Source organism: Sciurus carolinensis, chromosome 10, assembly GCF_902686445.1.
Source record: "Sciurus carolinensis chromosome 10, mSciCar1.2, whole genome shotgun sequence".
Taxonomy (NCBI): Eukaryota; Metazoa; Chordata; class Mammalia; order Rodentia; family Sciuridae; genus Sciurus; species Sciurus carolinensis.
Genome location: NC_062222.1, coordinates 135,878,059 through 135,890,205, shown reverse-complemented (window position 1 = coordinate 135,890,205; position 12,147 = coordinate 135,878,059). Strand labels below are relative to the sequence as shown.

Below are 12,147 nucleotides of genomic sequence, written 5' to 3'. Positions count from 1 at the left end.
TCGGAGCCCAAGGCAGAAACCCTCACGCCCATTCTACAGACCAGGCAACAGACCAGGGGAGGGGAGCAGAGTGATCCAGTGGTGTGACGTGGTCACACTGAGGACCACGCTTCCTCATGGGCAGACGCTTTCTAAGAGATGGCACAGCCACCCAGTTCTCATGCCTCTCCAGAGTCCACATGCTGAAGAACGGCCGCGCCAGGCCAGGGGCCGGTCCACGGAGCTCCCGCCCACCCCGTCCCTCCTCCCCAGGCCGCCAGCGCTCAGTACCAAGCTCAAGGCTCTGAGCCGGTACCTTCCGCAGTCCTGAGCTGGGGCTGACCCTGGTTCACCTCATCCCCTCCACTTCTGGAACCTCAGAGCAGAGAGGCCCGAGGGCAGCTGCCCAAACCTGCCAGACTGCATCTCTCCAGCCCCTGCCACCAGTTGAGCCCTTCTCTGGCCTGTCCAGGTGACGCTGAGCACAGGCTTTGGAGACAAGGAGGCAGGTGAAATCCAGCTCCACCCTTGCTGCTGTGTGACCTTAGGCAGGACACTCAGCCTTCGGTGTCCTGCTTCCTTCTTCATGAAATGGGAGACACTAGCCTGGACCCGCTGGTTTGCTGAGGGGAATTCACTCATTCATTGTCTAGCATGCACTGATCACTGGACCTGATCAGGTTCCACCTGCCGTGCAACAGGGACATGGCAGAGAAAAGCAGGGTTGCTGAGCTCTGCCAGGACTCAGGAGGCACTCGATCAGTGCCAGCTGCCAGCATGTGATGCACAAGGCATGACAGTGACGGAGTGAGGCCCCCGTCGTCTGTCGCAGGGCTCAGGCCCGACTCAAACCCTAATGCTGGCCAACATCAGGAGGTGAGTGACAGACTCCCTGGGGTCCCAGTTCTCACGCTGGGGTTGTCGGTGGCTGAGTCCCTTAACCTCTCTGGGTTCTGCCTCCTCCTCTAACAGTGGTGTGACCACTGGTGGCCCTGAGAACCGGAGTCCTCGGCCTCCATCGCCCATCCTCACCTCTCGCAGGCCAGCACCTCCAGGAAGCTGCTCACCCGCAGGAAGGTGCGGCCGAGGAACCTGTCCTCGCTGGCGGCCGAGGGGATGCTGGACGAGGAGCTGCCGTTGTCCTTCTCGGCCTGGCTCAGGCTGCCCAGGCTGCTGGCCGGGGAGGCCTCCACGGGCTGGTGCGGCAGGACCGCCTGCTTCAGGTGCTCGTGCAGGGACGGGTTGGAGGAGCCATCGGCCAGGGGCTGGAGGCAGGAGGGCAGGGCCACCGTCAGCACCAGTGCTCCCCAGTTTGTTCTAGCAATTCCAGCCTGGCCTGGGTCACTCCCTCCCTAGACACACCACGGGCGTGCCCCAGTCCTGACACCCTGTCCTAAAATGGATGGACCCTCAAGTTTTGCTTTAAAATCTCAAAATCTCTATGGACAAGATCTGCCATGAAACCCTTGAACAGGCCTGAGAGTGCACCTTCAATCCCTCCAAAGCCACACCAAACTCTAGTAGTTACTAAATTCACTGCACTCCTAAGAAGGAGCTCAGAGCTCTCACCCGGAACTTCTGATTGATGGGGTAGATGACTTTGGCCTTCATGGCAAATGCTGTGATGTTGCTGTTGAAAGATGGTTCATCTTCCTGGGAAAGAGAATAAACGGAGTTATGGTTCAGACCTGCCACGTCTCCCAAAAGCTCGTGTGTCGGCAGTGGCCACAGTCATGTTCAGAGAAGTGACCGGATCGTGAGGTTCTGACCTTCTCAGTGGATTAATTCACTGGATGGAGTAATAATTTGACCGGACTTGCAGGGAGGCAGTGGAAACGGTAGGCAGCTGGGTGTGGCTGGAGGAAGTGGGTCACTGGAGGCATGATCTTTGGGACTGTGTCTGTCCCTGGCCCCTTCCTGCCTCTCTCTGCTTCCCGGCTGCCACCCGCAGAGCAGCTCTCCTCTGCCACAGTGTCCCTGCCGTGGAGCCCTCTGACCCTGGCTGAACCTCTGAAACTGTGAGGCAAAGTAAACCGCGCCTTCTCTAAGTTGTTCTTGGCAGGCAATTTGGTCACAGCAAAGAAAAGCTAATACAAGTGGTATGGGAAGCTTTTTGTAGAACAAAAGACAGACTCTCAGGAGTTTTCAAAATGCCACATTTCAAATGAAAGAGTGGCCTCAAAAACGGACTGTGGTAAGCACATGTAGATCCTAGCAAGAACTCCCTTGTTAGAAGTATGGATGGACAGATGCATTGGTGGATGGATGGATGGATGTGTGGATGGGTGGGTGCGTAGATGGATGGATGGAGAGAAGGATAAAGAGGCAGACAGATGAATGGAGGATGGATGGATGGATGGATGGGTGCACAGATGTATGTGTGGATGAATAAGTAGAGAGAAGGATGAGTGGGTGGGCGGATGGATGGATGAGAGAATGGGTATATGGACAAATGCTTGGACAGACTGATGCTATCATTTAATTCTGATTCTTTGGATTCTCAAAAGCGATAAGGATTTGAATAACCTGAGACTAATTAAGAGCATCTTCTAAAGAATTGTGAGCAATCTGTGAGTGGAAAGAACAGAAACAAGAAATGACCTTAAGACAGGAGGAATTAGTCCTAGTGTTCTATAGCAGAGTAGAAACATAGCCTGCAATGATCTATGACACATTAGGAAACAACTAACGAGACTGAAGTTTCCTAACATGTGAGGAAACATGTTTAGTTTCCTAAACGTGTGAGGAAATGGAAATGCTAATTACCTTGATCACGCCCATTTCACAGAGGGGCAAACTAAGGCTCAGAGGCTGACACCTTCCCTTCAGTCTCCACGTGGGAACCACGTGATTTTTAAACATGCAAGTCCCCCTGCTGTTCCTGAGCCTGGCCTCCCTCTGACTGAGGGCCAGAGCAGGGCTGCCCTCTACCCCAGCACCCTGTCCCATGCCTCACTGAAGTAGTTTTGATGAAATGGTGCAAAAGCAAAGAAGAGCAGTGAGGTTAACAAGACAGGATCCAGGACCGCTCACACCATCGCGGGGTCACGTGCCAAACAAAACCAGGGTTCTCCTGAAAAGCTTCCAAGGTAGGGACAGCGGAGCCCAGCAGCCAAGGCCAGGGCCCCTCGGAGCAGGTCACGTGCTCAGGACGCGCTGGTCCTGGCGGATTCTCCAGGGGAGACACATTTGCTCAAGGGAAAGATGCAAAAGCAGAAAGGCCCTGGGCCTTCTTAACCCTCCCTCCCACAGAGGGGAAGAGAAAAAAGAAAAAGAGGTATGGAAGAGGAGAGCAGCCCCTCTGCCGGAGTTCATCTGCCACAGGAGAGATGATAGGAAACTGCACTTGGTGTGCAAAACCACACGAGAATAGGATGCGGTTCAGGACCCCAGAGACCCGGGTAAACAGCCCTGGGACGAGCCTGGGCAGGGCCATGGGAATACAGTCCTGGAGGCGGTGAGACTCCACCGTGTGGCGTCTGTCTTTCCATCCTGAAACCTGCAGCCCGCAGCGCCCTAGAGGACAAGGGAGGACAGTCAGAGCCCTGGCCGGGAAGTGAAGGACTCAGGAGCGCTTGGTGTGTGGAACCAAGGAGGCAGCCTGGCTTCAGCCACAGGGGGACCCGCCAGCTGAGCTCTCGAAGCTCTCCCTACACGTTCAGAAGCCCTGCAGGTGCCGGCCCTCTCCAGTCCAGGCAACGCAAGCGTTCAGAACACTGGCTGTGATGCAGATTTACAAAGCAAAACTGCTCCAGCCGAAGCAGTGCAATTATTCAGAAAACGAAGGCATAGTTGTAGAAAATGCCGTTTCACTCGCCAACATAAAGGTGCTCCCGGTGAGCGTACGTGTGCACCCATGAGACTGTCCCGGCTCCCCCTCGGCAGCACGGACAGGACGGAGACCCCGGCACACCTCAGAGCTCTCTGGAATTTTCTGTCTGGCTCTGACTGATAGGAGCTACTGATTAAACAGAGGTCACCTGAGGAGCGGCCCGAGCTCAGTGCCTTTCCTGTGCATAGAGGACAAGAGCCGTGGCTCTGCTCCTCCCGCCCCAGACGGCCCCGTGCACACAGGTGGAGTCCACCGGAGCCCGGGAGCTCCAGCACGCAGTCCCTGGAACGGGCAGATCTTTCACTTGACCCTGGGCAATTATTAGCTTGGTAATGGGCATCTGCCAAGACTAGCTCAATGGTTAGCAGGTAACACGTCACTAGACAGGGAAACTGAGCTGACCGTCCAGGCGTAGGAAGAGAGGGGCCTGCACACACCCAGGGAACACCCACTGGGGTGGAGCACCCACCAGGGGGCCCTTGGCCCTCCCCAGGAGGGAAGCCCCAGGCTCCCAGGGGTTACGTTTCCCCCGACATCACACAGCAAATGCATGGCAAGCCAGGATGGGGCAGCATCTAGGTCCCAAAGCTGCTGCTGTTCCCATGTCCTAAGCTGCCCCATGTGTGAGCAGGGTTTTTTCCCTTCAGCAGCTTTGTTGAGGTAGAGTTCACACCATACAATTCACCCTGGTGTGTCTTCCCAGACATGCACGACCGTCACCACAGCTGACTGCAGAAATTCCCATCACAGGGGAGAAACCCAGGCCCTGAGCCGTCACCTCCACCCGCCCTTCCCCTGCCCAGCCCCTGGCAGCCACCATCACGTCTCTATGACTTCCGGTTCTGGATGTTTCCTGTGAACGAATGCCCTAGGTGGCCTTCTGTGACTGGCTTCTTTCACTTAGCATAACAGCTTCAAGGTCTGTCTACACTGCAACACATATCAGGGCGTGGTTCCTTTTTAATGGCCAAACAATATTCCACCGTGTAGATAGACCACCAATCACATTTCATATATCCCTTTGTCAGCCAGGGACCCTTTGTGTTGTTGGCACATTTCAGATATCGTGGATGATGTTGGTGTGAACAGCTGTGTGCAAGTTTTATGTGGAAATAGGTTTGCCCTTTGGTGAGTAAGATTTTCATAGTATGAGGGGGGTGGGCAGAGCAGTGGAGAGAGGGAGAGACAGACACAGGGAGACACACATGTCCGCAGACTCACACCATCACTTGGACGCTCTCCCCGCACACAAAGACCCAGAGATGCAGGTGGAGAGGCTGCACAGAGATTCAGCTACACCACATACTCAGACAGGGCAGAGAGGAGCACACTGGACAGACAGGGAGCAGGAGCAGAGGGCTCAGCACGCGCCAGGAGGGACGGGCTCTGCCCTGCAGTCAGAGGCGCTCCCTCCGTCTCCTCACCTGCCTGGCTCTGCCCTGGGGACAGTGGCCCAGCCTTCCATAGCGTCCTGCGGGCAGGCCAAGAGAAGCCTGGTTGCTGGAGCCATTGGGAAGTGCGGGGGGCAGGCGCCTGGTGGAAACGGATTCTTCGGTGTGACCAGAAGCTGCCCCCATTGATTTCAAGCCTTTGGTGGAGTTTGTTTAAAAACACCCAGCCCACTGTCCCATGGTCACTGAGGTCACTGAACTGACCGAAGGAACTGAGGATGTGGGCACCTTCACCGGAGAGACCCAGGAGCAAATCCTACCTATCCCAGCTACTCCCCAGCTGCAGGACTCAGGAAGGCGGCTTATCTCTGAGAGCCTCAGATTCCTCATTTGGAAAAAGGGAACGTAAATAAGAATTGGGTGAGGTAATTTACACAAGTGTGTGTGTCACTCGGAGGACACACGGACAGCTGTCCGGTGCCCACAGGCGCTAACAAACGTCAGTTTGATCTTCCCCTCCCCTGGAGAGGCGCTTGCCGTCCTTCCCTGGGCACCAGGAACAGACTAGAAACGCCACACCCGCTCCACCCTGGCTGGCCGGGGTGATGCTCCTGGGCAGGCTGAGGCTGGACCGTGAGGCTGACGGGAGGGAGCATCTCGCTGCGGCCCAGTACGCCCGACACTCGGTTCTTACGTAATCAAGTGAAGGGAAAACAAACCAACTCACACACACATCGGGAGCAGCCTTGTCACTCCAGCCAAACACAGGGCGCAAGCTGGGCCACCAACCAGACACCCAGCAGCTGGAGGACGGTGAACGAGGCACGTCAGGCCCTGGACTACTGAGCCCGGAGAGGACGTGAGCCCTGGAACAGGTAAGTCTAGCAGGCTCTGCTGCGAACAGGTCAGGGAGCCGGGACGCCTTCTGCACAAAGTCCCAGGACACAGGACTAGCCCACGGCCGCGGAGTCCCATCTGGCATTTTCTCAGGAAGATGTGTGTGAGAGGGTGGCCCAAAGGGGCACTGGGGAACGTTCTGGGGTATCAGAAACCATCTCCATGGGGGTGCTGGTTCCCAGATACAGACATCTGTTAAAATGTGTCAAATTTTAAACTTAAAACCTGTGCATTTTATATTTCAGTGACATCTCAAAGGAGAGGCTCATTGGGAAAACATGTCAGTCACCTGCGGCATGGGCCAGCAATACCGCGAGGGCCAGCAACACCGCGAGGGCCAGCAACACCGCGAGGGCCACCAACACCGCGAGGGCCACCAACACCGCGAGGGCCAGCAACACCGCGAGGGCCAGCAACACCGCGAGGGCCACCAACACCGCGAGGACCACCAACACCGCGAGGGCCAGCAACACCGCGAGGACCAGCAACACCGCGAGGGCCAGCAACACCACGCGCACCCAGGCAGACACACAGGCAGAGCTTACCTCCGGGGCCTCTGCGTCCCTCGAGGGCAGCAGGTCTCTCTTCCTCCTCCTGGATGGGGAGCCGGTCTCCGTGGGGCTCAGTGCGTGAGGCTCCAAGTTCTTTAACAGACGCTGAGTGTCATCTTTCTAAAACCCGAGGGGTGGGTGGAAAAGGATGTTGGGTCAGCCTTGTCCCCTGGACTTCAGCAAAGAGCGCCCCACTGACAGTCACCTCCGCCCACCTCCCAGGCCCAGCTGGGGCCACTGCACATTCTTCAAGACTGTCCCATCTCCACGCCCCTCAGGGCCCCAAGGCCAGGTCAGGGGCAAAGCTCATCCCTGCTTCTTGTGGCTTGGTGGCCAGACTGACCTCGAGTCTTGAGGATGAGGCTTTGCAGGGAAATGACACATCGATATTAATTGCCTGTTTTCTTTTTTTCACTAATGCCACTGGTTGATGTTAAAGAAAGACGTTAGGTCCCCTGGGATCATATATAGAATATTCCAGACCCTAAAAGCTAGAAGGGCTTGAACAACGTATTTCAAGCTCTGAAAGAACATGGTTGCCAACCAAGAATCCTATACCCAGCAAAACTAACCTTCAGATTTGAAGATGAAATAAAATCCTTCCATGATAAACAAAAGTTAAAAGAATTTACAAATAGAAAGCCTGCACTACAGAATGTTCTCAACAAAATATTCCATGAGGAGGAAATGAAAAACAACAATGTAGGTCAGCAAAGGGAAGAACTACCTTAAAGGAAAACCACTCAAAGGAGAAACCAAGCCAACTTAAAAACCAAAAATAAGCCAAACGACTGGGAATACAAATCATATCTCAATAATAACCCTGAACATTAATGGCCTAAACTCATCAATCAAAAGACATAGACTGACAGAATGGATTAAAAAGAAAGACCCAACAATATGCTGCCTGCAAGAGACTCATCTCATAGAAAAAGACATCCACAGACTAAAGGTGAAAGGATGGGAAAAAACCTACCATGCACATGGACTCAGTAAAAAAATGGGGGTTTCCATCCTTATATCAGATAAAGTGGACTTCAAGCCAAAGTTAGTCAGAAGAGATAAAGAAGGACATATCATACTGTTTAAGGGAACCATAAATCAGGAAGACATAACGATAGTAAATATTTATGCCTCAAACAACGGTGCATCCCTGTACATCAAACATATCCTTCTCAATTTCAGGAATCACATAGACCACAACACAATAATTCTGGGTGACTTTAATGCACCGCTGTCACCACTAGATAGATCTTCCAAACAAAAACCAACCAAAGAAACCATAGAACTCAATAACACAATCAATAACCTAGACTTAATAGACATATATAGAATGTTCCATTCATCAATGAGTGAATTCACTTTCTTCTCAGCAGCACATGGAACCTTCTCGAAAATAGACCATATGTTATGCCACAAAGCAGCCCTTAGGAAATGCAAAAAAATAGAGATACTGCCTTGTGTTGTATCAGATCATAATGGACTGAGAGTAGAAATCAATGACAAAATAAAAAAACAGAAATTACTCCAACACCTGGAGACTAAACAACATGCTATTGAACTAAACATGGGTAACAAAAAACATCAGGGAGGAGATAAAAAAATTCCTAGAGGTCAATGAGAATGATGATACAACATATCAAAATCTCTGGGACACTATGAAAGTGGTACTAAGAAGAAAATTCATTGCATGGAGCGCATTCCAGAAAAGAATGAAAAGTCGACCACTAAATGACCTAATATTACAGCTCAAAGCCCTAGAAAAAGAAGAACAGAATAACAGCAAAAGTAGTAGAAGACAGGAAATAATTAAAATCAGAGCTGAAATCAATAAAATTGAAACAAAAGAAACTATTCAAAAATTGACAAAACAAACAGTTGGTTCTTTGAGAAAGTAAACAAAATAGACAAACCCTTAGCCACACTAACAAAAAGAAGGAGAGAGAAAAGTCAAATTACTAAAATTTGTGATGAAAAAGGAAATATCACGACAGACACCACTGAGATACAGAACATAATGAGAGGCTACTTTGAAAAACTGTATTCCAACAAAATAGAAACTACCGAAGACATTGACAAATTTCTAGAGACATATGCTCCTCCCAAACTGAACCAGGAGGACATACACAATTTAAACAGATCAATATCAAGCAATGAAATAGAAGATGCCATTAAAAATCTACCATCCAAGAAAAGCCCAGGACCAGACAGATTCTCAGCCGAGTTCTACAAGACCTTCAAAGAAGACCTCATTCCAATACTTCTCAAAGTATTCCAGGAAATAGAAAAGGAGGGTACCCTACCAAACTCATTCTAAGAAGCTAATATCACCCTCATACCCAAACCAGGGAAAGACACATCAAGGAAAGAAAATTTTAGACCAATATCCTTGATGAATATAGATGCAAAGATCCTTAACAAAATATTGTCAAACCATATCCAAAAACATATTAAGAAAATTGTGCATCATGATCAAGTGGGGTTCATCCCTGGAATGCAAGAATAGTTTAACATCCATAAATCAATAAACGTAATCCGTCATGTCGATAGACTTAAGGATAAGAATCATATGGTTATTTCGATTGACGCAGAAGAAGCGTTCGACAAAATACAACACCCCTTCATGCTCGAAACACTAAAAAAAATAGGGATAGTAGGAGCATACCTGAACATTGTAAAGGCTATTTATGCTAAGCCCATGGCTAACATCATTCTTAATGGAGAAAAACTGAAACCATTCCCTTTAAAAACGGGAACAAGAGAGGGATGTCCTCTTTTACCACTTCAATTCAACAGTGTCCTCGAAACTCTAGCCAGAGCAATTAGGCAGACCAAGGAAATTAAAGGGATATGAATAGGAAAAGAGGAACTTAAGCTGTCACTATTTGCGAATGACATGATTCTATATTTAGAGGATCCCAAAACTTCCTCCAGAAAACTTCTAGACCTCATCAATGAATTCAGCAAAATAGCAGGTTATAAAATCAACACGCATAAATCTAAAGTATTTTTATATGCAAGCGACAAAACAGCTGAAAGGGAAATGAAGAAAACAACTCCATTTGCAATAGCCTCAAAAAAATAAAATAAAATACTTGGGAATCAATCTAACCAAAAAGGTAAAAGATGTCTACAATGAAAACTGCAAAACATTGAAGAAAGAAATTGAGGAAGACCTTAGAAGATGGAAAGATCTCCCATGTTCTTGGATAGGCAGAATTAATATTGTCAAAATGGCCATACTACCAAAAGTGCTTTACAGATTCAATGTAATTCCAATTAAAATCCCAATGACGTACCTTACAGAAATAGAGCAAGCAATCATGAAATTCATCTGGAAGAATAAGAAACCCAGAATAGCTAAAGCAATCCTTAGCAGGAAGAATGAAACAGGGGATATCGCAATACCAGAACATCAACTATACTACAAAGCAATAGTAATAAAAACGGCATGGTATTGGCACCAAAATAGACAGGTAGATCAATGGTACAGAATAGAAGACACGGACACAAACCCAAATAAATACAATTTTCTAAAACTAGACAAAGGTGCCAAAAATATGCAATGGAGAAAAGACAGCCTGTTCAACAAATGGTGCTGGGAAAACTGGAAATCCATATACAACAGAATGAAACTAAACCCCTATCTCTCACCCTGCACAGAAATCAACTCACAATGGATCAAGGACCTTGAAATCAGACCACAGACCCTGCATCTTATAGAAGAAAAAGTAGGTCCAAATCTTCACCTTGTTGGCTTAGGACCAGATTTCCTTAACAGGACTCCCATAGCACAAGAAATAAAAGCAAGAATCAATAACTGGGATAGATTCAAACTAAATAGCTTTCTCTCAGCAAAGGAAACTATTAGCAATGCAAAGAGAGAGCCTACAGAGTGGGAGAAAATCTTTGCCACTCATACTTCAGATAGAGCACTCATTTCCAGAATATATAAAGAACTCAAAAAACTCTACAGGAAGAATACAAATAACCCAATCAACAAATGGGCTAAGGATATGAACAGACACTTCACAGAAAAAGATCTACAAGCAATCAACAAACATATGAAAAAATGTTCACCATCTTTAGTACTTAGAGAAATGCAAACCAAAACTACACTAAGATTCCATCTCACCCCAATTAGAATGGCAATCATCAAGAATACAAGCAACAATAGGTGTCGGAGAGGATGTGGGGAAAAGGGTACACTCATACATTGCTGGTGGGGCTGCAAATTAGTGCAGCCACTCTGGAAAGCAGTATGGAGATTCCTTAGAAAACTTGGAATGGACCTACCATTTGACCCAGCTATCCCACCCCTCGGCCTATACCCAAAGGACTTAAAATCAGCATACTACAGAGATACAGCCACATCAATGTTCATAGCTGCTCAATTCACAATAGCCAGACTGTGGAACCAACCTAGATGTCCTTCAATTGATGAATGGATAAAGAAACTGTGGTATATATATACAATGGAATACTACTCAGTTATAAAGAATAATAAAATTATGGCATTTGCAGGCAAATGAATGAAATTGGAGAATATCATGCTAAGTGAGATAAGCCAATCTCAAAAAACCAAAGGACGAATGATCTCACTGATAAGCGGATGATGACACATAATGGGGGGTGGGAGGGGAGCAAGAATGGAGGAAGGAGGGACTGTATAGAGGGAAAAGAGGGGTGGGAGGAGTGGGGGGAAGGAAAAAATAACGGAATGAATCAAACATCATTACCCTATGTAAATGTATGATGACACAAATGGTATGCTGTTACTCCATGTACAAACAGAAACAACACGTATCCCATTTGTTTACAATAAAAATAAATTTTTAAAAAATAGAAGACAATACAAAAAAAAAACAAATACACAAATACGTAAGAGCATGGTGGCGAGATAAGTGCTCTGAGAGAACCTTGTGCACAGGCAGATGGAGAGAGATGGCGGGGGAGGCCTCTTGTACAAGCTGGCTTCGAGAAAATCTTAGAAGCGAGGTTCTGGATACCTCAGAGAAGGGCATTCTAGGGAGAGAAACAGCCAGTGCCAAGGCCTGTGCCAGGCACAGGTGCAGCATGTCTAGGGAGGTCCCTGCACCTGCAGAAGTGTGGGTGAGTCTGGGGGAGAGGGAGGGCAGATGAGATGCCTAGAGATTTGGGGACTGTTTGTTCAGCAGCTGTAGCTGACCAGTGCAAGAGCTCTGTACAGAAAGACTCAGCTGGATTGGACCAGAGCGAAAGCCCCCGGAGAAATCCCCTGATAAGGGGAGCATCAGTTGTTTAGTTCCCCACTTAAAAAGGACTGGGGGCGCCCAAGGATCACCAACGACCTGAGGACAGACTGTAACATGAAAAAAAGCAAGCAGGAATCGGAAACTGCATGAACACTTAAACAAGCATAATATTCTCAGCTAAGAGAAGGCATTCCATTCACAAAGTCAGAACAGCATGCTATCCGCAGAGAGGGTCCTGAGAACAAAAGGAACGCTTGATTATT

At 48.8% G+C, this 12,147-nt stretch overlaps 1 protein-coding gene across 1 annotated transcript in view; it reads right to left on the bottom strand.

The window, feature by feature from the left end:
* The window catches only part of Evc (EvC ciliary complex subunit 1), a 60,173-nt gene that overhangs the window by 43,789 nt on the left and 4,237 nt on the right, over window positions 1–12,147 (bottom strand). The window contains exons 2-4 of the mRNA XM_047566601.1: window positions 6,645–6,770; window positions 1,549–1,632; window positions 1,012–1,244 (exon numbers count right to left, since the gene is read on the bottom strand). Of these exons, the coding sequence (XP_047422557.1) occupies window positions 1,012–1,244; window positions 1,549–1,632; window positions 6,645–6,770 (443 nt within the window). The remainder of the gene's footprint in view (window positions 1–1,011; window positions 1,245–1,548; window positions 1,633–6,644; window positions 6,771–12,147) is intronic.